At 42.2% G+C, this 23,745-nt stretch overlaps 1 protein-coding gene across 1 annotated transcript in view; it reads left to right on the forward strand.

Moving 5' to 3' along the window:
- The first annotated feature begins 369 nt into the window (after positions 1–369).
- AFG3L2 (AFG3 like matrix AAA peptidase subunit 2) overlaps positions 370–23,745 on the forward strand; it is a 40,419-nt gene continuing 17,043 nt past the window's right edge. Inside the window, exons 1-10 of the mRNA XM_060613202.3 lie at positions 370–713; positions 5,052–5,151; positions 5,564–5,641; positions 8,340–8,446; positions 8,585–8,737; positions 10,899–10,973; positions 14,571–14,695; positions 16,686–16,959; positions 18,347–18,484; positions 20,794–20,947. Of these exons, the coding sequence (XP_060469185.1) occupies positions 597–713; positions 5,052–5,151; positions 5,564–5,641; positions 8,340–8,446; positions 8,585–8,737; positions 10,899–10,973; positions 14,571–14,695; positions 16,686–16,959; positions 18,347–18,484; positions 20,794–20,947 (1,321 nt within the window). The 5' untranslated portion in view covers positions 370–596. The remainder of the gene's footprint in view (positions 714–5,051; positions 5,152–5,563; positions 5,642–8,339; positions 8,447–8,584; positions 8,738–10,898; positions 10,974–14,570; positions 14,696–16,685; positions 16,960–18,346; positions 18,485–20,793; positions 20,948–23,745) is intronic.

Below are 23,745 nucleotides of genomic sequence, written 5' to 3' on the forward strand. Positions count from 1 at the left end.
CCCAGCAGCCTGGGCTGCTGCCTCCCGACAGCTCCCGGCTGGTCCCGCCCCCCAGCCTGCGCCCCGCCTCCAGCCCCCCCCTCCACCCGCCCTGCAGGCTCTCCTCCTTTCCCTTGGGCCTCGCCTCCAGCTCCACCCTCGCGCCCCGCCCGCCACCCCAAGCCTCTCCCCTTAGACCACGCCTCTACACCCGCACCCCTCACTCCTCCCTTAAGCCCCGCCTCTAGCCCTGCCTTCCCCCCTTCTTCCTTCTGCCCTACCCACTGGCTTCCACTCGCTCTCCACGCTCCTCCTGCTTAGGCCCCGCCTCTAGCCCAGGTGGAGAGAGGACGCTGCGGAGCCGTAGGAGCAGCTCTGGACCGGAGCGCCCGCCCTACGGCTGACGTTAGCACGCCGGGAGGGGCGGGGTCTGGAGAAGACGCGCGCGTCGAGAGTGTGGGCTCGCCTGTGAGCCGTGGGCCCGCAGCGTCGTTCACGAACTCTCTGCTCCGAGCTGTCTCCCGCGGCCCGAGGCCAGCCGTCGCCGCCTGCCCTACGCCGGCCGCCCAGCCGCGCCTGCGCAGCGCCCCCGGCCCGAGCGGGCGGCGCTGGCGGCCATGGCGCACCGCTGCCTGCGGCTGTGGGGCCGGGGCGGCTGCTGGCCCCGCGGCCTGCCACTGCTGCTCGTGCCTGGCGGCCGCATGGGCCCCACCGAGCGGTCCTGCCTCCGCACGGTGAGTCCCGGAGGCCCAGCGCCCTCCGCCTCCGGCCCGGCTCGGCCCTCGGGCCCGCTTCCGGCCCTGGAGAGCAGGGCGTCAAGGTCACCGGCCCCTGGGCGCGCTCGCGGGCGTCAGGGGCGGCTTCCTCGCATGAATGAGGCCGCGTGCGCTGCGTGTTCCATGCCAGGACGCCCTGCGTTTCAGATCATTTATCTCGTGGGTCACATCAGCGTGTCAGACCCTTGGTAGAGAATTGGATTTTTGAAAACAGGTAGAATCAGATATTTGTGCGTCAGGGAGCTTCAAAATAATCATCTGGGAGGGTCCTCTGACTTGATTCAGGGCCGAACCATATTATAGGTAAAGCAACTGAGACCTACAAACGTTAAGGAATTTGTTATATCTCCAGCACGGGTTGCCTTACTTTGAGCTGCTTTCATGGTATTGGAAAAATAGAAAGCAGGTGCTGTGCATGTGTTTTAAGGGTCGGCAGCCTGAGCGTGATTTAATGATAGCACAGGTTTTGGAGGTAAGCTACTCAACCTCTGAACCCCCATTTCCCCATCTGTTGAATGGGACTATTGCTGGCATTCTGGGTCTGCCCCATAGTAGATAATACATACTAACGATGATTATTAATAACGTCACCTCTTCAGAGTAGAGGATGTTTTTAGTTGCATAAGAAGCCCTGTCCTCAGTGGGAGGCTATTTCTCTCTTGGTGGTAACAGGGCACCACACGTATGGGCTATGGTAATACCGTTTTCTGGAGTGAGGATAGTGTGTTGTCACAGGACCGTGGCTGTAATCTGTCAAGTAAAGGTTCATGTGATGGGTAGGCGATATCAGCTATTTCAGTGACAGTTTCTTGCTGTCTGCCAGTTTTTTAGAGACCAACCTTGCATTGGTTCCTTGGAGCATGGGGCAAAAGAGCATGGTGGTTAAGGCCCTGGAGACAGTCACAGGAACCTGCCACTTACTAGCCAGATGCCCTTGAGGAACCACTTTCAGCCTCTCCACTTAAAAGGGCATATTAATAGTACCTGCATTCATGATTTTTACTCTTCGAAGCTTTGTTGCCTGTCTTGGGTATCTTAATTTGTTTCTTACTCCCTACTGCCCTGCACTAGGCCTCATGTTTCCTGCATTGCATCCATTTTGCCATAGTATCTTGCCGTCTCCTTTTGTCCCTAGTAAATACTGGACTCAGACCTGTAATGAGCAGGTAGGGATCTGCCTTGTGAGTTTGCAGTTTTTATGTCAGGAATCTTGTCTGGGCCCTTTCTCTTTTGAGTGGCACCGTTGTCCTGTGAGTCTTCCACGCTGAGGTATAAGGAAGTCCCCTGTGCTGATAGCAATAGCTGATTGATTGGGGAGTCTGTGACACATTCCCTGGGGACATTAGGGCATTCTTGTGCTACCTGCAAGGGAGTCTGAAAGGACTTTGTCCTTTAGGTTTGTGCTGCTGTTAAAGGTCAGAGACAAGAACGATTCTCACAGTTTTCTTGGGGAAGACTTTGATGTGAGATGTCCGTTCTCAGGTTTTATGCTCAGAGAAATAAGACTGATGATAAAGCAGCTAAAAAGTGCTCCTAATGTCAAACATAAAAGATAATCCTCTAAAATGAGGTGCTCTGAACTTAAATCTTGTGAGTTGATATTTTTTTTATATTATCCTTTGAATGGGCTTGGATTAGATAAGCAGAGAAAAGTTTCATTGATGGTGCCTGTAGAGAAAATAACTTCAGCATTAAAAGTAGTTATAGGATTATTGCTAGAGGTATTCCAGGTCAACACGATTTGAAGATAGAGCCTGAAGGCGGTTTACTGGCCAATAAGTATTTATGGAGTACATACCTTGTGTCCAATTCTGTACTTTATGGTGACATAAAGACCTACTTGATAAGGTGATGATGAGCACTTACTCTCAAAAAGCTTTCAGAGTAATTGGAAATGATCATTTGAATCTAGGTATCATCATACGATTTTAACAGTGCTTTTTACATGCGTTATTACATTTGATCCTCATGGTAGCATCCCTGGGAACTAGTCGTTTTCTCCCATTATAGATGCGTAACTGAAGTTCCTACCAGATGTGTTAAAGATCATCAGTCAAAAAATTCAGATTTCCAGCTTTAACAGAATTAAAAATTGTGACACCGTCTGCCTGGTGATTATGGTTCCTTCAAATTCCAGACCTAGATGTCACTACTTGTAATATCCTTAGGTCCCTTGAGCATGTAATCACTTCCTCTTCTGTGCTACCTACCTCTGTTGTATATACTTAGAAGTTTTGTATTGTTACATGTATTATACCATCCTGTGATAGATTTGTCCCCACACTCTCCCTTACACTTCTGAGCTTCCCGGAGGTAAGGATTGCTTCTGACCTCCAACCTGCCCCACTGGGGACTCCCCACCACTTAGCAGTGCGTGGCCTAGAGTAGATGGCCCAGTGAATCAGTGTGACTTGCTGCCTTGTCCATCTTGACTAACAAATCATTTTAATCTATACCCTTAATGGATTTGGTATTGAAAACTTTATTCGTTTATGATACGTTATTATTATTAGTGGTTGTTTCATAGGCCAAGTGTTCCCGGAGGTTGGGGAGGGCTAACAACAGAAGCTCCAAATTCTGTCAGACCAGCATTGCTGTCAACCAAGATCATTGTCAGTGTTTCTGTCTTATTTTGCTGTGTAGAATTGTATATTAATTTGAAGTAAAATCAGCTCATTCTTTAAGTATTGACATTTTGTTATTTACATCCGATAGAATTAATCGTTTTAAAGTGTACAACTTAGTGGTCTTCAGTATATTCACATGGTTATACAACCATCGCTACTAATTCCAGAACGTTTCATCACCCCAAAGCCTGTAACCAATTAGAGCCACTCTCCATTTTTCCCCAACCATTCATTCCTCCAGCCCTCAGCAACTGCTAATCTACAGCTTCTGTAGATTGCCTATCCTGGACACTTCATATGAGTGGAATCATATACTATGTGGCCATTTGTGTCCAGTGTCTTTAACTTATTAACATAATGTTTTCAAGGTTTATCCATGTGGTAGCATGTATCAGTGCTTTATTCCTTTTTATGGCTGAATGATATTTCGTTTCTTTAGTGTGTCACATGTATCTGTTCATTGTCATTTGGGTTTCTACTTTTTGGCTCTAGTGAATAATGCTGCTGTGAACGTTCATGTACAAGGTTTTGTGTGGACATATGTTTTCCATTTTCTTGGGTAGGAGTGGACTGACTGGATCATCTGGTAACTTTGCATTTAACGTTTTGAGAATGCTGAACTTTTCCAGAGGGGCTGTACCGCTCCGCATTCCCTCCCAATAGTGCACGAGGGCTCTGCTCTCCACATTGTCCACATTCTCACCAACTCTTCTTACTGTCTTTTTGATCATAGTCACCCTAGTGGATGTGAAGTGGTTTTCCGATGCTGTGTTTTCCTCATCAGACCGTAGAGGCAGCAATGCTGGTGGATGCTAATACAGATGAACTTCATTTTAAACATTTTCATCTGTATTTATAAGTTCATCCTCCCAAAAACTGGTGATGAAGTTTCACTTTGCAAAGGGATAGGATTACTTGAAGTTTTTCATTGCCAGATTTGGATGTATCCCCTCAATGAACTTGCTTTTAATTGTGTGCCTAAAAATTTAATAGGGAGCTTGTTCAGTATGTTTATGTTATACTTTCACTTACCTAGACCTTACTTTAAAAAGTAACTTTTTAGCAACATATGTTATTAAGGCAGAGATGTATCTGTAATGGGACTTGTATCACCAGCGTTCTCACCAGGATGACAGTATATCGAATAACTTTAGCAAATGTTAACTAGAGTAAGGATTATCAGTGATGTGGGACTGTAACTTCCTTCTCCTGGAACTAGGAGGTATTTAGTATTATATTTACAAGCCACACTGTTCTGTAATTTCAGGTGAATGTCTTGCAGTTTTATAGACCCTGCCCACGGGACAGCATGAAGGAGCAGATTTCTGTGTCAGTTTGTCTTTTGAGTGCTACGAATTAAACAATGCCAAAGTGAATGTGTTGGCAGAGAATAGTAATGGGGCCACAATTCTAACTTAGGCATGATTTTGAAGTATTCTTGTCTTCTGGATCATACTAATGTCTCTTGGTTTGGTTACTGGAATAGAGTGGCAGAGTCCCAGGCAACCCTAGTCCTCTCTTTAAATGGGGGTGATGGCTGTGCTAGTCTGTAACCACCCATTGAAGGGAGAAACATTTAATTCACTTTGTGATATTAGGAAAGGAAGTTCTTCTAAACTTTTTTATTTTGATATAACCTTTACGCTTTTATTTATATGTTATGCTGCAGCTTTGTCGATATGCTACAACCCAAGCAACAACCAGCAGAAATTCTCTCTTGACAGATGTAATTGCTGCTTATCAAAGATTCTGTTCTCGACCTCCAAAAGGTAAGCACACTTAGGTGGGATCATAATGTTCTGCATTCTTGTTAAAGATGTGCTGGCAGCAGGTGTTTACTAAATAGATGCATAGTTGTTATTTCGGGTTGACTCTGAACTTCCGTCTCCTCCAGTAATCCCACCCCTACTTCCTTTTGTCTGATTGCAGTGATGAAAATGTATCCCCTTTGATTATAACACTTTTGTAGGTAATGAAATTGGCTTGCAAATCAGGCTTTTTTCTTTAACACCTCTGTTTTTTGAACTGTATTATTTAGACCTTGACTTACTCCTACACAAGAAATGTTGCACTTATAGTTTATACTTTTTAATGATGTATCAGCTTTAAAAATGAACACGCATACGTAAAACCTAATGAGTTTTAGTTTGAGGGTGTGTATTTTTTTTTCTTTTCTAACAGGATTTGAAAAATACTTTCCTAATGGAAAAAATGGGAAAAAAGCTAGTGAAACTAAAGAAGTTGTGGGAGAAAAAAAAGGTACCTTTTAAAAAGACTATGTTTGAACTTACTGTTTTCTAGTATATGATGTTGGTGATAATTTTTACCGAACAAAGCACGTGTTCTCTTAAGGCAGTTCTGAAGTGAGAGGTTACAAGTACGTACAAAATTCTATAGACCCTGTGTTTCATTTCACCTTAATTTTCTGTTCATATTTTCTTGTCATTTTTTAAATCGAATTAATTTAAGGTCACCTTAGAGATATTGAGTGGTCAGTATCTGTTATATCATGCTTGGTAAATATATTTGACACGTAACCTAAATCATTGAGAAAAATCTTAGAAATCTAATACATGCAATTTATCTGATATATATTTTGGTGTGGTTCAGTGTTTTTGGTGGCTGGGGGGGACTATGTAGGCCCTGAGACTCCTGTCCCCATTTCCCACATGTGAAAGCATTTAGCACAATGCCTGGCACATTTCAGCTGGCATCTTTGTTTTTAGGGAAAAATGTAATTCAGCCCTTGTTTTTAAATGAACTTGGATCTAGTTGGAGAAACAAATAGATACTCAAAAAATGCAAGGAGTGAAAGCGAGGCCAAGAGAAGGGAGAAGCGCAAGTGTGGTCTGATTGGAGCTTTGGTGACATGGGCAATTTGTGCAGTGTTTCCCAGGGGTGTGGTGGGCAGTCTTTTTATCTTGGTTTGGGGCAGAGTAATGATAGTAGGTCCGTTTTTAAACTACAACCAGTTGGGTACCTTTTGTATAGGTGCTCCTTTGTCCCAGAATAGTAGGGGATGTTGTCAAACAACTTCAGAAACGCACTTGACTCTGTTTCCTAGTCCTGTGCCTCATTACAGGTAGGGCTTTCTCTCTCAGGCCCTGCCTCACTTAGGACTGGTGCAGAAACTCCTTGTATGCATCATGGGGGGTGAATATGTCAGCCTCCCATCCTACACAATGGAGGGGTCGCTTTGTGGTAGGTGAAGGTGTTAGAGTAGTTTTTGTGATTCTTTGAGAGGATGTGGGGGTGGGGAGAAAGGTGTTAGCTTCCCAGGGCTGCTGTAACAGGCTACCACACCTGGGTGTCATGAGCAACACAAACGAATGCCTCACAGTTCTGGAGGCTGGAGGCCCAAAGTCTGTGTGTCAGCAGGGTTGACTTCTTCTGAGGGCCATGAGGGAAGGATCTGTTCCAGACCTTTCTCCTTGGTTTATAGATGACTGTCTTCTTCCTGTGTCTTTTGGCACCGCCTTCTCTCTGTGCAGGTCTGTGTCCAAATTTACTCTTTCTATAAGAATGCCAGTTATATTGTATTAGGACTCACCCATAGGACCTCATTTTAAACTTAAACTATTTTTTTTTGTGAAGACCCTATTTCCAAATAAGATCACAATTGGCTAGGACTCCTGACATGTGAATTGGGGAGGCAGGGGGCACAGTTCAACCCTTAACAGTGACTAATTTCAGATTCTGGGAAACTAATTTCATGTGGGTGAGGTGGGGTTTTTTTTTTTTTTTAGTCAGTTAATCAAAATCACGCCTTGCCTACAGAAGAAAGAAACACTGTTAACAGTGTTCACTTCATGGGAGTGGGAAATGGGAGCACCTACCTTGTGCCTTCAACTGGGAACTCAGGAATTCATTTACCTGCATTCCAGTCACAGCTCTGTCACTCCTCAGTGTCACTTAACACTGCCTCCAGTTACTTACCAAGTTCCTTAAGCTACACCTTTTCATCTGTAAAACAGGTATAGTCGTATACTTACCTCGTTGTTGGTATATTGTGCAAGTATCGCGGATAACGTGTGGAAAGCACTGGCAAGCCTCCTTGAATGCTCTTAGTCTCTTTTCTTCCTCATGGCAGAATGATCGGTTGCCATAAGCTATTTTGCAGGAAGTCTTTTTTTTTTTTAGATTTGTATAATGTTTTGATTTTTTTCAGAGACTGGAACTTCACTCTCATTTTTGATACTAAAGAAGGTGGTGTTATTCACATTTTATTGTTCCTACTTGGCAGGAGCATAAAGAAAGAAATTAAGTAAAATCTTAAGGTGTCAAGGTCATTTGAAAAAATGTGGATTCCAGTCCTAGATATACTTGTGATTCCTCAGTCAAGGTCAAAACTTGTTCTAAAACCACAATAGCAACAAAATTGATGCTTTGGTTTCCCGGGAATATAGCTATTCTGTGCCCAGTGACTTTTATGCTTGGTTTAAATCTAGTTGAGGTACAGGATTGGATTGCCTTACAAGGACCTGGTGTAACTATCAAATAATGAAGCTAACCCTTAGTGTGTGCCCGTTGAAACTTTGCCTCCTTATCTTATAGTAACATCAAAGACATGTATGTTAGTTACAACAGAGTAAAAACAGTATTTCCTTCAAACTCATCCAAACTTTGAGTACAACAACGAATGTGGTCGGGACACCATGACAAAACAGGCTGATTCCAGAATTGCTGGTTGATGAGAAGCTGTGATAAGGGATGCTAAAGGGTTTCTTATTTCTGATTCCCAGAAGGAAACAGCCTACATTTATTTCTAAGCATATAACCCAACAACGAGGTCACAGCTGTTAATAGTTGGCTCTAGATACTTCTTAATGAAAAAAGATTAACAAGTTATTGCGAGAACTTTTGCAGTAAGTCTTTTGTTAAGCTGCATTAATGAAAACTTTGTGGAGAGATGTAAAATGCTGCTGTGCTGCGGTATGTGCTCTCTGTTTATGAACAGAATCAAAGCCAGCTGCTACCCCGCGCCCTTCCGGAGGAGGAGTTGGTGGCAGTGGAAAACGAGGTGGCAAGAAAGATGATTCTCACTGGTGGTCCAGATTCCAGAAGGTTTGATTCCAGGCTGTGTGTTAATTTGGAGGATCTGGAGCGGCCCCAGGAGAGGTTGGGAGGGATTTGTGTCCAATATAGCATAGATCCTATTGTGACCTTTCATTCTTCACAGAGACTGTCTCTTTCTTTTTCCAGGGTGATTTTCCATGGGATGACAAGGAATTCCGGATGTACTTTCTCTGGACTGCTCTGTTTTGGGGTGGAGTCATGTTTTACTTCCTGTTCAAGAGCTCCGGGAGAGAAATCACTTGGAAGGACTTTGTCAATAACTATCTTTCCAAAGGAGTAGTAAGTATTTTATTGGATTGGTGGTTTATAGTGGTTCAAAAGGTGAAATTCAGTAGATTGGGCCGACAAAGTAACAGTCAACTAAGTTAGCCAGCTTGTCCGTTGTAAAGTTACTGTTTTCATCTTGATTTTTTTTTTAATGCTGTAAAGTATTGCAATGAAGAACAACCCTATTTGTTTTGGCCCAGCTGTCCCCACATTTACCACAAAATCCTTTTCTTTCACTTCTACTAGAACCTAGCTTTCACCTTGCTCCGGCTGTCCTCTGTCTCCTTTCATTTTCTTGTGTGTCCTCAGTCCCGCCTTCCCCCTGCTAGAATGTGCCAGCCTCTCCTGGCACCTTTATGACTCCACGGCTCTTAATCTCCCATGAGCTTGGACTTGGGTGCCTAAGTGACTCCGAGTGTTGAAAGTGAGAGCGGATGGGCTCTAAGTGGGGGCCCAGGCAGGGCTGCTGGGAGCCTTTGTCACTACCAGTTGGACTTTACCCAGTGAGACTACTCCAGCATCTTTGAGATGCTGTGGCCTGTGAGATGCATTATTTTATCCATTCCTAAGAAAAATTTAGTAAGCTGCCAGTGAAACTAGAAAATACCAGTTGTCAAACATATCCTAATTTCTCAGATGTTAAAATATGAAAAATGTCCACCTTAGAATTGATGAAGTGATAGTGAGAAACCAGGTTAGGCCTGCTGTGTCACTGTGGGGAGATTACTTAACCTCTTGGAATTGGGCTTTTCAATGAAATTGATAAAATAAAGGTAAGATAGTAATACTTACTGGTAGCATAGAAAATCAAAAGTTATTTTTAAAGATTGTTCAATAAGGTGAGGATGGAAGTGATTACTTACTCACACTTTTGAGGTTAATGTTTCTCATGGAAGCCAGGATATTTATGTATAATACCCAGATGTTTTAGGGAGCCTGCCTTCTAAGAAGTAACTCCTGTCTGGTTGTGGAGGGGGCTACAGCTATCCTTCAAAGTGTGGTGACAGGGCCTCAGGGAAGATTCTCCATAGAGGCATCTCCTTTTGGCCTAGTGGTTCTTTGGAATCTGTCTACTGTTGTTCCAGCAGTTTTATGGGGGGTAGAGTACTTTAGTCCTTTCCAGATGACGTGCTTTGGGAACAGGTAGTTCCCTGTTCCACCTCCTCCTGGAATTACCCAGGGCTCCCTCACAAACTGCCTGCCATTGCAGATTTAATGGCAGCAGAAAGCAAGCTTCTTCCAAAGGGCTCATGCTCCAGATCAACCTAGAACTTAGGGTTAAAGAACTTAGAAGGTCTTTAAAAGTGTTCTTAAGAATCCTATGTAGTTAGGATGTTACAGAAAAAAGCAAGTTTATATTATTTTATACCCATAGAATGGCGAAAATTAAAGTCTTCTGTTAGCAAGTGAGGATGTAGACCAATATGTGAGGATATAGAATATTTTGCTGTGCAGTGTGAATTGGAGAACCACTTTGGAGAGCAGTTTCATGTATAGTAAATGAATAGTAAATAATAGTATAGTAAATGTACTATTAATAGTATAGTATAGAATAGTAAAGTATGTGTACCCTGCAACCCAGCCTTACTGGATCTGTCTATAGGTACATGTTCAGAGAAACCTTTAAAGATGTGCCCAAGAAGTTATCTGCAGGAATGTTCATGACAGCATTGCTTACGATAGTGAACGTTTTGAAACAGCCTAAATGTCTATCAGGAGAATGGATAAATAACTTGGGGTGTGCTCCCAAAGTGGAGTACCCCGCAGATCTGACCTGTCAGCAGGGATGAACCTCAAAAATACGACAGGAAGGGAAAAAGAGTTGTAGAAGAATATACACCAAGCAGGACCATTTTTAAAGTCTAAAAGCAGGTGACAGTGAGTGTATGTTCAGGGTTACATCTGTGTGGCACAGGCACCAGGACAGGCTTTGGGACAGTCAGCACCTAATGTGGGGAGTGTCCACTTCTGGGAAGAGGGGGTGACTGGTGGCTTCAACAGCATTTGTGATGTTTTATTTTTCAAGCCAGAAGGGGAAACAACGGGGCCTCCTTATGTTGTTCATCATTGTTCTTTGTACATCTAAAATACCATGTGCAATTTTAATGGGCTTAAAAGAATATCTGTCTTCTCTGTAAATTTATGTTTGAATATTAACTTTTTAAAATTTCAGGTAGACAGACTGGAAGTCGTCAACAAGCGTTTTGTTCGAGTGACTTTTATACCAGGAAAAACTCCTGTTGATGGGGTAAATGATTTTTATTAATTGATGTGGATTAGCTGTAAATTCACTTTTCAGATTTAGAGTCAGAAAGCAAGCATTCCCTCACATTGCAGTAGCTCTGTGCACCAGCTATGCCAGATTCGGGCAGCACAGCACTCACAGGCCTCTCTAACGCACGCAGGGGAGAATGTGCATGCCGTACGTAGTTGCCTTATGAAGTTGGTCAGTTTTTTTGGGTTGGATTTGGTAATTGTTCTGCTGTACATTTAGGAAATGGTGAAATCCCAGTTTTTAGTATTCTAGTATCATCTATGAATTTTTCAAGACTGAGAGAACAGTTGTTTTGGTTAGGGAAAAACTGTTAAATCTGAATTGCGTATGTCTTGAGACAGCTTTTTTCAAATCAGTTTAAGAAGCGTTCTGATCATATCTCTCCCAAGTGTTTTGTGATATTTTATTCTTTTAATTTCCACTTCGTTTCTCATTTCAAAAAAAAAATATGTATATCCTTTAAAAAAATTTTTTTTGTTAAATTTTTTTTGATGTTTATTCTTGAGAGAGAGAGAGACAGAGCACGAGCTGGGGAGGGGCAAGAGACACAGAATCTGAAGCAGGCTCCGGGCTCTGAGCTGTCAGCACAGAGCCCAACAGGGCTCAAACTCACGCACCTCGAGATCATGACCTGAGCCAAAGTTGGACACCTAACCTACTGAGTCACCCAGGTGCTCCTAATTTGTAAATCCTGTCCAGCCAGTTTGAACTCTATTCCAGATATCCTAGACTGGGTTGAGGGGATTGTGGGGGAGGACAGCAGTGGGGCAGATGAGGTTCCCAGGTGATTCTAAGGTGATTCCCAGCCCTCCCATCCCCCCATGGGGGCCCATCTCTAGTCCCTTGGTGTCTTGCTGTCTTACTGCCCTCCCCCAGGGTCAGACCTCCTTTACCATGTTGCATCCCTCCTTCCAGATGATTTTGTGTAACCATTTCCTGGTCACCTTGCCTGGGTGGGGCAACATGTAAAGAAAACTAGAACTGATGGTGACCATCTCTGTCTGAAACATGTCGACAAAAAGAGGAATGTCTCTAAAGTTGTGCGGGTTTGGTATTTCAGTCACTTTTAGGAGTAAGTTATTTTAATTGTCTTCATTTCTACCCCACTTCCCATTCTTTTTGCCTTATGATGAAATGTTCGTTAATAACCATGCTCCTTTTTTTTTTTTCTCAGAACTGTTCCTCAGAGTTTTAGTGCTGGGAATTAAATTGGCACTCCCTTTCAAGAGGACAGTTTGGCAGTGTGTATATCAGCAGTTTTGAAAGTATGCACACACTCAGTAGTTTTGCTTCTAGGACTGTATTCTAGGGAAATACTTAAGGATGCACGTAAAGATGTGTATGCAAGATGTCCTCCAAAACATTGTTTATAGAGCAGAAAATTGGAAATCAGTAAATGCCCACATTAGGCACCTGGTTAATAATAAGGGCTCCTCATTTCTCTTGCTTTAATCTCACCGCTGGAGCAGTGGCTCAGCAGGACAGTCCTCTTCCCTAGAGGGCAGTTTTTACATCTAGTGCTGGCATGCACAAACGTTTATGTATTGAAATTTGTACCATTTTATTATAAATTACTTTCCTTTTATTTATCCTTTATATTATGGTTAAGGTTTTATATCAATTTCAAAATTGTGCATGTATTTCAAGATAGTAAAGGGGCTATTATGAAATCTTGAAGGAATGGATTATGAAATCTTGAAGGAATGGCATCAAAGTTGCTACTCGTGTTTGTTTCTGGATGTTGAGGTTACAGATGCTTTTTATTTTATTTATGTTTATATTACTGTAGTTTTCCCCAGAGAACATGTAATACCTACTATAATAAAAACTTTATTTTGAGTTTTCAGAAATGGGTAGATGATTTTCGGTGTCCTGCTACTTATAGAGTAGCAGTGTTACTTATAGTGTCAGCTGTAGAAGCACAGGCTTTGGAGTTTGACAGACTCGGCTTCAGATCAGCTCTACTCTTTACTGGCTATATGGCCAACTCCCCTAAGCCTGGGTTTCTTTATCACTAAGATGGGAAGGGCAATAATAATGCTTTAAGTCTTAGTGCTGAAATGAGATCTTGAATGTCATTGGGGGTTTTCAAACTTCACTGTGTGTAAGAATCACTTGGAAAGCTGAGACCCACCCCCGGTGGGTCTTCTCTAGATCTTGTCCCCAAATCTCATGCTGCTGGTCCTCTTTATCTGCCCCATTTGTCTGATGTTGAGTCATGCACAGTGTCCAGTTGAGAGTAGGTGTTAAGTAAGGGAATGCTTAGTCACATGTGGCTAACCTATTATTGACTTGTTTTGGGCTTGTGATAGCAGGAATTTTGTAGGTTTGTCAGTGAACAACTTACCAAGAACTGTTATATAATACTATTAAAGAAACTTAAGAAAAAATATATCTGTTATAAAACTACTCTCCATCTTTTTTTTTAGATATTTGGAGAGAAATACCAGAGTGCTGTTCTGCACTCAGTAGCACTGGTTGGTGGGAGGACTTTGGGATGACATGTTACTCTCTTCTGTGCACACTTTTGAATTGAGTTTTTATGACATAGATTTATTGTTTTGATTAAAACTTTTTTTAAGTGATTACAGGTTAGAGGAGGAACAGAGTCTTCTTGTGCTAGAAAATGCTGCTAATACTTGCATAGGGCTTGGAACAGGTTCTAACATATTAGTAAAACTCCATAAATGTGAGCTGTTATAAGTACGTGTGTGGTTGTAGAAGAGAGGCAGTGTGACATGCTGGTTAGGAGCACTGGCTCGGGAGCCAGACTCCTCTGGTGCAGATCCAGCCTCTTACTAGATTTGTAACCATGGGCAAGTGAAGTCACCCCTGTAGTTTTCTCATCTGTAAAATGGGGACAGTAAGAGTCAGGGCTGATACTCAGCCAGTAAACAACTAGCACAATGGGGAATACTTTGGGGTGGGGGGGTAAGTAGCCATTGCCTCAAATCCTTCATAGGTTCCTCCCCAGGGCCTCAGTAACTCACCTGACCCAAGTGAATAGAAGAGTAACAGCTGGCACAGCGAAGGACGCTTCTGTTCTCATTGGGTGGTGGGGTGCCTTCCTCACGTTCAGATTTTGAGTATCACTTCTGGTGATAGTACCTGCTTCTTAGGGTGGTTCTGAAGATTGAATGAGTTAGTGTATGTAAAGGGCTAAGAGCCATGCCTGACCCTTAGTAAGTGCTCAGGAAACTTTGGCTGTTAGTACTGCATCACATTAGTTTTCAGTTTGGAAATAGCTGAGAAATACGTGGGAAATGAAGAAGCAGAAAAGGACACATATTTATGAAAAGGACTTTTAATAGATTTTTCATTTGAGTGTATAATTGTAGAACCACTAAGGAATATTGCTTAAGAAATGCTTATTTGCAAGGATTGCCAGGTGCTCTCACTGAGTGAAACTTAATCATTGCATCATTAAAACCAGTCCTTTATTATTGTGGGGTTTTTTTCACTTTCTAAATTTTCAGTATTTCTGAAAAATTCATTAAAAGTTGAACCTTCTGGTAAATTAAACTTTGTTTCCCCTTCATTCTTAGGATATTTTGTTTTGTGTTTTTATAGCAATACGTCTGGTTTAATATTGGCAGTGTGGACACCTTTGAGCGGAATCTGGAAACTTTACAGCAGGAATTGGGCATAGAAGGGGAGAATCGGGTTCCTGTCGTCTACATTGCTGAAAGTGACGGGTAAGACTGTTCACTGTGCTCTGTGTGGATTGCTGTGTGTTCTGTCACCAGATGGCAGGTGACATACGACATTCTCAAGTCTGTCTCAGTTGGGCCAGACTTCTTTTAAGTCATTGGTAATTTACTGGTTTTTGTTCATGACTGCTTTTCTACACATTTATATTTATCTTTGATTAAGCAATAGTTTGGGGGTATTAACGTCCTTTAGTAGGATTTTAGCATAAAGAGCCCCTTTGTTAAAGAATGGCATTGCCACCTTTTAACTGTCATTTACATTTATTTTTCAGAGTTTTCCAGGAATTTTAAGTAACTCTTTTTTCTCTTGTCAGAGCTTGCTTGTTCCCTTAGGGGTTATTTATCTTTAATAAGACCAGTTAGAAGTCTGAGGCCTCCAAGGAGGGCCCATTGATTTCAAGAGTCACTTGTCTTTGAGTTTCTATAGGAAATCTATGGCCTTTGAGTACTCATCCATGTATAACACCCAGATAGATTTCCTGGCAGTTACTCCATTCGCATTGAGGTGTACCTTGCTACGGAGTTAGCAGTTCAAGAGTGAAAGTACAAGTAAATCTTAATTTTTCTGAATAAAAGAGCAGAAAAACGGATTGCTAGGGGCGCCTGGGTGGCTCAGTCGGTTAAGTGACCGACTTTGGCTCAGGTCATGATCTCACGGTTCGTGGGTTTGAGCCCTGCGTCGGGCTCTTGTGCTGAACACTTGCTCGGAGCCTAGAGCCTGCTTCAGATTCTATGTTTCCTTTTCTCTACCCTTCCTCCACTTGTGCTCTGTCTCACTCTCTCAAAAATAAATTTTAAAAAATTAGGCAAAAAAGAAAAATGGATTGCTAGTGTGCTAATTGAGCTGGTAGTATTACTCTGTTTTAGAGACTTTCTTGCATCTTAGTTGTGTCAGCCTACAATTTACCTGTTTTTAGATCCAGATAGCTATCAAGATTGTTTCACATGTGCCATATCCCTTGGGCCCTGGGGCTGTCATATAATCATTTAACTGTATAGCTGCTGCTGAAACATTACAGAAAGTTTGGTTGCACCATTCCTTAAACATCTATGGTCAGTGTGTATCTTTTTTCCCCCTCCAGAAATAAACCAAAGGTAAATTTTTCTATGTTCTTACTGTCTGCTGTGGGGGCCTTTAAAAAATTGTAAAAGATGAAAACTTAAAAAGTAGATCCTGGTTTTTTGGTTTTTTTTAGAGCTAAACCGTGTACAAGGTTATGATCCCAATTTCTTAGGATAATTTCAGCTAACTTGCATTATATTAACCAATATGAGTATATATCTGAGGATATACTCACATATATGAGTGTGCATCTCCAGGCTTTAAGTCCTATCTGAGCAGCGCCCTCCAGAGCATGAGCTTGGAGGACAAAAGATTGCTCCCCTGGGAGTCAGTCTGCTAAGTCTGCACAAGCTGCACGGAGTGGCCTGTGCAGCGCTCACCAACAGATTGCTGTCACCATTGTGTACAGGGCTTTTGAAACTGATCTGCCGTTAACTGAGCGAGGATTTGATATTTAGAAGACATCTCTTTAGAATAAGTCGACGCATTCCAATTAAGAGAACTGCAATTTCTGCCCAGGCTAACTCCAGGTCATGTTAAAACTTCTAAGTAATTCAAAAGAAGTTTCTTTGAAAGGCAGATATAATGATAGTAAATTACAGCTAGGTCTGTATCGTGCATAAATGGAGATTACTGGGATAGAAATAAAATCTCAGTAGACAGCATATGTGTTAAGAACAGTTTTTTCTTTGGTCTCGTCTTCTGCAATTCTACATCAGTGATATTGAGACACTGAGATTGTCTTTGTGCCTCAAATAAAACATTTAGAATATTCAGGTTTTACAAAAATAGAAAACATTTACAATTATATCCTAAGCAGTTACCAAAAAGTGTATCTTGCAAACGTTTAAAAAGCCAAAGAGTAACCGTCTTAAAAACATGTCAGTGTTGTGTGTGGTTTCTTTTATTTAGCTCGTTTCTCCTGAGCATGTTGCCCACGGTGCTTATCATCGCTTTCTTACTGTACACCATACGGAGAGGGCCCGCCGGCATTGGCCGGACAGGCCGGGGGATGGGTGGACTCTTCAGTGTTGGAGAAACCACTGCCAAAGTCTTGAAGGATGAGATAGATGTGAAGTTCAAAGATGTGGCTGGCTGTGAGGAGGCCAAGCTAGAGATAATGGAATTTGTGAATTTCTTGAAAAACCCAAAGCAGTATCAAGACCTAGGAGCAAAAATCCCAAAGGTAAAAAGTGAACGTTCAGATTATTTTCAACGTATTAACCCAAAAATTGTTTGAAATTTTTATCTCTGAAGTTATACTTTTATGAAGTTTGATTACTTGTAACAAAGTAGCTGTTTTTCTCCTTCTGTCTTATTAGTCTCTGCTTTACTCCAGGGTTTTTTCAGGTCAGTTGTTCCGTGGGAATGTGTCTGCTTGTATGTGGTGTGTATATTCCTGAAAAGATTTGTGTTCTCTCCCCTTGGAAGCCTTCCCTGATTCGCCTTGCTTCTCCCTCCAGTCTGATTCGGATACCCCGTCTCTCAGCAACTGTGCACATGAGCGCGTTGCCTCCTGCTGTCACCCGCTTGTCCCTCCCTTAGCAGGTTTGAACAGACCATTTGCCTGGGCCTGGCACTCAGATTCGTGGCACAGGATTTGGTGGAGAAGAGATAGCACTGATTCTAGCCTCCTCCTCCCAGGAGTCCCCATGCCTGCTGCTGGTGACAGGCTGGCCTTACTGATCCTTATACTCCCAGGGCCAGGTTTGGTCATTAAGTAAATGAATCCAAGATGTTTAATTATTTAAAAAAATCCACTAATAAAGTTTACTTTAAAGGAATCCTTTGTAAAGGAAATCGTTTCCTTGATTTTCATATCATGCCTGTGTGGATGAAAAGTCATATTTGATAATTTTATAATTTTCTGACTTATGTAGTATCTGTGCACATCATGCCTAAACATCTATACAACTTGAATAATTAGACTGAGCAAACACATTTTCCCTTTTTAACTGCATTCATAGTTGGTCATTAGATTTTTACTTCATTTGTGAAATTTTAAAGGGAAGAAAATAAGCAAAATGTAATTTGGGAGTGTGGTGTTTGTGTCTCTTTGAATTATTTAAGTAAACCTCAGTTGGCTTATTTATTTTTTATACTTACCTGTTAAATTTTTAAAAATTTATTTATTTATTTTGAGATAGAGAGAGAGAATCCCATCAGCACAGAGCCCAGCATGGGGCTCCAGCCCATGAACCATGAGATCATGACCTGAGCCAAAACCAAGAGTCAGAAGTTTAACTGACTGAGCCACCCAGATGCCCCAACCTCAGTTGGTTTATTAATAGATATTCAGCTTAAGTCTAAAGATCTGAAAAGCAGTGCTAAGAATCTTAAAGCGAAGTATGTAAGATTTTACATTCTTACTACATTTTTTAAAACAAGGTAGTCTCTAATCCTTTTCTTCCTCTTCTTACTGTTATAAAAATGTTTTGCCATCGTTGCTTAAGGAATGTTTGTTATATAATCAGAGTTTATAGACAGATTTATATCTTAGAATTGTTTGTGGATATGCAATTTACTTTTCTGAAATTCTAGCTAAATATACTTTTCCTTTTTTATATCTGAAGGGTGCCATTCTCACTGGTCCTCCAGGCACTGGGAAAACACTGCTAGCTAAGGCCACAGCTGGAGAAGCCAACGTCCCTTTCATCACTGTTAGTGGATCTGAGTTTTTGGAGATGTTTGTTGGTGTGGGTCCAGCTAGAGTAAGTCTTTCATTCTCTTATGATGGCGCACCTTCCTCTGTCTCCCCCTGATCTTCCCCCCAAATACGGAGCTGGTAAAGATGGCCCTGGACCAGACTGGTGCAGTCTGTTTATGGGTTGTCCTTTTGTTGTTGAGTTGTAAGAGTTCTGGATATTAGCTCCTAATCACATACATTATTTGCAAATAATTTCTCCCTTTCTGTGGGTTGTCTTTTCCCTTTCTTGGTAGTGAAGCACAAAAGTGTTTAATTTTGATGAAGACTAATTTATCCATTTTTTTTTTTGCTGTTGCTTGGGCTTTGGTATCATTTTCTAAGACTGTCACCATCTAAGGTCATAAATACTCCTGTGTTTTCTTCTAAGAGTTTTAAAAGTTGTAGCTCTTACGTTTAGGTCTGTGATCTGTCTCAAGTTAATATGATGTGAGGTGTAAGGGTCCATCTTGGTTCACTCTTCTACATGTGTATATCTGGGTTTCCCAGCACCATTTGTTAAAAAGATGATTTTTCCATTGAATGGTGTTGGCACCCATTTGTCTCTCTCTATACCAGTACCACAGTCTTGATTACTGTTCCTTTGTAGTAAGTTTTGAAATCAGGAAGCGTGAGTATGGGTTAGTTTTTAAAGAAACACTTAAATTTTTACTCTTGTGTATTTTACCAGTGTCTAAATATTGACTTTTTTTTTTTTTTTTTTAACACTGTAGAAGTGCAAAGTGCTACCACAGTTGCTTTTCCAAACACCAAGATGCAACTTATAATCAGTAACTAAGTGTTGTGCCACCGACTGGCAGCATTTTTTCTTTGTCAGTGGGAAGTGTATTAATGATAAGTCTTACTATTGATGGCATCGTAATTTAAATGAGCTATGATAGGTAAAGTAGGTGGATTCATAGGAGGGCTGTCAGACGGCTAGGGGAGCCTGGGGGACTTGAGTGTTTATGATGATGGATCATGGAATCTGGTACGGGTAGGAGTGGTGGGGGGTGGCTGAAGACAGGAGAGGAGCTGTGGGTGGTGGGGGTAAGTGGTGGGCCTAATGGGCTAGAGATCCAGGAGAAGCCGGCTATGAGAGAACCTTGAGTACATGAGCAAGCCAGACCTGTGGGAGGGGGCAGAGTAGACCACGGGAAGCTGGTTGTGTAGGGAAACCTTGGCATTGCTGGCCATGACAAAATAGAGCAAAAGGTGATTGAAAGAGGTGGGTCAGGGGACGGCCAACCAGGAATCACTAAAAAAATAGTGCCCAGTGGAGGGGGTGGGGGTAGGCTGGAAGAATGGGAAATCGGGCCTAGGAAGTACTACAACCAGGAGGGCAGGGTGTCTGCCACATGGTGGGAATCTCTGAGCAGGGGTTTTCCAGCAGAATTGTTTTGGCAGTAGTCATGTTGCGTGAGGTGCACTTCAACTCCTACTGGCTCGGATGGAAAGACAAAACCCCTTCCAGTTGAGAGCTTTGCAGGGACAGACGAGGTGAAGGAGGTGTGAGAGGGTGGGGTCTGTTGATCACTGATCTGGAGTTCAGAGGGAGAGGCCTTGGAGGGACATGAGTTATCCTAGGGGATGTGTTCAGAGCAATATAGGAATGAAAGCTAGGAAGTCTAGGCAGGAAAGGACGATGGGGAAACTTGGACTTCTGGTGAATGAAGTGAAAAGGGATGTGAGGCATAGGAGATTGTTTCTGGATCTCTTAAAAGGGGCAGGTGATAGGCTGAGACCCTGGGGATGGCCACTCCTTCATCATAAGCATAAGCACATGCTTATTATCAGGACAGAATGTAGGTGCATGGGCCTCACACCTGCTCCTGTAGTGGCAGGGCACTGTATTATGCTCTGGGGGTGATCACTGTGTGGTGTTGTGTAGTTCACGGCCTTTGCGGTGTGTATACATGTTACCTAGATCTGTTAGTAAGTGTCTGCTTATTAACAGCCTGCCTCGGGCCAGAGTAGTTTGAACTTTTACACTGAATATAAAGTTTACACCTCTACAGTATTCTCTTTTGGTAGGGTAAAAATGTGTAGTATTAATTTGTTGCTATAAAAATAGCAGATATTGTTAGCACTTGTGATATATACAGTAAGTTATGATATTATAGAAATAATATTTACTCACCTTAAAGCAGTTACCCACCACCTTACTCATCATTTGCCACCTCTTTGCTTCTTATAACTCTTTTTAAATATGTAGTGCACAGTATCTAACACAAAAAGATCATCTTCCTCTTGGATGGAAGCATGATGTTTATTTTTTATTAGGAGGAAAATAATTTTCAGTTGTTAAGTGACTCTAGTGTTTATATTTTTATCCAGGTCCGAGACTTATTTGCCCTTGCTCGGAAGAATGCCCCTTGCATTCTCTTCATTGATGAAATAGATGCCGTGGGAAGGAAGAGAGGAAGAGGCAACTTTGGGGGGCAGAGTGAACAGGAGAATACACTCAATCAGCTGCTTGTGGAGATGGATGGTGAATATTCAAGTCTTTTGTATTTTAAACTACATTTTCTAATTGTTTTCCATATAGCTAAAGTGAGAATCCTTATGTCGATATTGAGTTCAAATTTTAAAAAAGTATTCTCTAAAACAAACAGCCCTTTTTAAAGGCTCTTCTGTACCAGTATGGATAATGCCAAAATATTCTTACTTGGCAGCCTGCCATAACAATATTGGTATTAAGATGGTGTTTGCATCTGGATGTGAATAAGAGAAAAATTGGTGAAATGATTGCAAAAGAATTGTGGTCTCATTCTTAAAATCATCTATGATTCTGAAGCATCAGGAAAACCCATGCATAACCAAGTGTGTGAATTTGGCAGATTTCAAATACTAAGAGAGTAGCAGTCTTTCCACATTAGTCAGCTTTTTCTTTTATTAGGAAAGCCGTTTTGTGGGATGTGAGAATACTTTGTGCTGTAAGATACACGGATGCTGTTGTGTGCTCAGAAGGGGAAGCGCAGTGCTCAGTACTAAGCTGGTTTACGAGACTGAGCTGGGCATCGGGCAGGCATCCTCGGCGATACTGCGGGTTCAGTTCCAGACAACTGCTATGAAGTGACTATCGCAATAAGCGAGTCAGATGAATGTTTTGGTTTCCCAGTGCATATAAAAGTTATGTTTATATTATGTTGAGTCTTTTTAGGTATGCAGTATGTGTCTTAAAAAATTGTACATATTTTTTTGGTACATATTTTAATTAAAGAATGCTCAGAGTGCCTGCATGGCTCAGTTCGTTCAGCATCCAACTCTTGATTTCAGCTCAGGTCATGATCTCCTGGTTCTTGAGTTCGAGCCCCACATCGGACTCTGCACTAATTACACAGAGCCCACTTGGGATTCTCTGTCTTCCTCTGTCTCTGCCCCTTCCCTCCCCTCAAAAATAAATAAATAAAGATTTTAAAATCTTTTTTAGCTTCTATTGCTGAAAAATGCTAACCATCATCTGAACTTTCAGTGAATTGTAATCTTTTTGCTGGTGAAGGGGTCCTGCCTCAGTGTTGACAGTTGCTGACTGATCAGGGTGGTGGCTGCTGAAGGCTGGGATGGTTTGTGGCAGTTTCTTAAAAGAAGACAGCAAGAAAGTTTGCTGCATTGACTGACTTTCCCTTTCATGAACAGTTTCTCTGTAGCATGCGATGCTGTTTGATAGCATTGTTTACCCACAGTAAACTCCTTTCAGTTTGGAATCAGTCCTCTCAAACCCTGCCCCTGCTTTGTCAACTAAGTTTTTGTTACAGTCTAAATAGTTTACTGTAATTTCAACAATTTTCATAGCAACTTTACCAGGATTAGAGTCCGTCTCAAGAAACTACTTTCTTTTTTTTTTTTTTTTTTTTTTTTAATTTTTTTTTTTTCAACGTTTTTTATTTATTTTTGGGACAGAGAGAGACAGAGCATGAACGGGGGAGGGGCAGAGAGAGGGAGACACAGAATCGGAAACAGGCTCCAGGCTCCAGGCTCCGAGCCATCAGCCCAGAGCCTGACGCGGGGCTCGAACTCACGGACCGCGAGATCGTGACCTGGCTGAAGTCGGACGCTTAACCGACTGCGCCACCCAGGCGCCCCAAGAAACTACTTTCTTTGCTCATCCATAAGAAGCAACTCTTCAGACGTTCCAAGCTTTCTCATGAGATGCAGTAATATTCAGTCACATCTTTAGGCTCCACTTGTAATTCTGGTTCTCTTGCTATTTCTCCCACATCTGCAGTCACTGCCTCCACTGAAGTCCTGACTCATCCATGAGGGGGCAAATCAGCTTCTTCCAAACTCCTGGCAATGTTGATATCTTGACCTCTTCCATGAATCACAAATGTTGTTAGTGGCATCCAGAATGGGGAATTCTTTTGATTATCTCTGGCAGCTATAGCCCTACAAAATGTATTTCATAAATCATAAGACTTAAAAGTCAGAATCACTCCTTGATCCATGGGCTGCAGAATGGATGTTGTGTTAGCAGGCATGAGACAACATTAGTCTCCTACATCTCCATCAGAGCTCTTGGGTGACCAGGGCATTGTCAGAAGTAATATTTTCTGAGCAGCTGTCTCAACAGTGGGCTTAAAATATTCAGTAAACCATGTTATAAACAGATGTGCTCTCATCAGGCTTTGTTCCATTTCTAGAGCATAGGCAGAGTAGATTTAGCATAATTCTTTAGGGCCTGAGGATTTTCAGAATGGCAAATGAGCACTGGCTTCAGTTTAAAGTCACCAGCTGCATAGCCACAAACAAGAGAGTCAGCCTGTCCTTTGAAGCTTTGAAGCCAGGCACTGATATCTCCCCTCTAGCTATGAAAGTCCTAGATGGCATCTTCTTCCAATCCAAGACTGTTTATCTGCATTGAAAATCTTTTACTGGGGCGCCTGGGTGGCGCAGTCGGTTAAGCGTCCGACTTCAGCCAGGTCACGATCTCGCGGTCCGTGAGTTCGAGCCCCGCGTCGGGCTCTGGGCTGATGGCTCGGAGCCTGGAGCCTGTTTCCGATTCTGTGTCTCCCTCTCTCTCTGCCCCTCCCCGGTTCATGCTCTGTCTCTCTCTGTCCCAAAAATAAATAAAAAAAAAAAAAAAAAAAAAGTTGAAAAAAAAAGAAAATCTTTTACTTAGTGTAGCCTCTTTCATTAATTACCTTAGCTAGACCTGGATAACTTGATGCAGCTTCTGCATCAGCACCTGGTGCTGCACCTTGCCCTATTATGCTATGGAGACAGCTTCTTTAACCTCGTGAGCCACCCTCTGGCAGCTTCAAACTTGTTTTCTGCAGTTTCCTCACC

The sequence above is a fragment of the Panthera onca genome, chromosome D3, assembly GCF_046562875.1.
Source record: "Panthera onca isolate mPanOnc1 chromosome D3, mPanOnc1 haplotype 2, whole genome shotgun sequence".
Classification (NCBI taxonomy): domain Eukaryota; kingdom Metazoa; phylum Chordata; class Mammalia; order Carnivora; family Felidae; genus Panthera; species Panthera onca.